Here is a 633-nt window from a genome sequence, read left to right as displayed (position 1 = left end):
ATGTCTTGCTTTTACTTAGCAAAGTAGAGTAGAGCAATCTGAATGAAATATTCTTTGGAAAAAATGATAATCCACAGAACTGACGGCCACTGTCCCTTAACAGCGAAGTGCGGAGGAACACTGAGCAGCATGAGTGGAGTGATCTTGAGTCCTGGATTTCCAGGTGCTTACCCCAACAACTTAGACTGCACTTGGAAGATCCTACTGCCCATTGGCTATGGTAAGTGAATAACATGTTTGATTCTTAAAAGTTCAGCTTTTTCATTTTTATCTTGAAAAGAATTAAGCTGAATAACAAATGTGCCCTACTCTGTTTTCATAACTATGTCTTTAATTGAAAGTGACTTATAAATTTAAATAAAGCTCTGACAGGATACATTTCAGAACAGAAAGTTATTTGAAAAATCAATTCAGCTGTACAATTTTTTCAAGGCAAATTAAATTAGCTGAATGATGATATAGTAGGCACATGAAGTGCAAAATGTAGCATCCCTAATTCAATTATCAATCTCTATGTTTATATTATGTCCTTTTCAAGTCTATCTGTGGAACTCGATAAGATTTATTGTTTATTTTGAAAAAAATAAGACTTTTTCAGATTGTTGCATATTTTAAGATACATATAAGACAAAA

The 633-nt window shown here is 33.0% G+C and overlaps 1 protein-coding gene across 1 annotated transcript in view; it reads left to right on the top strand.

The window, feature by feature from the left end:
- Positions 1 to 633, top strand: part of CSMD1 (CUB and Sushi multiple domains 1) — a 972,765-nt gene that overhangs the window by 650,060 nt on the left and 322,072 nt on the right. Inside the window, exon 31 of the mRNA XM_007944438.2 lies at positions 104 to 220. Within this exon, the coding sequence (XP_007942629.2) occupies positions 104 to 220 (117 nt within the window). The remainder of the gene's footprint in view (positions 1 to 103; positions 221 to 633) is intronic.

The sequence above is a fragment of the Orycteropus afer genome, unplaced genomic scaffold, assembly GCF_000298275.1.
Source record: "Orycteropus afer afer isolate SDZICR_OR568_19922 unplaced genomic scaffold, OryAfe1.0 scaffold00125, whole genome shotgun sequence".
Lineage (NCBI taxonomy): Eukaryota > Metazoa > Chordata > Mammalia > Tubulidentata > Orycteropodidae > Orycteropus > Orycteropus afer.
This window is presented reverse-complemented; position numbering and strand designations above follow the sequence as displayed.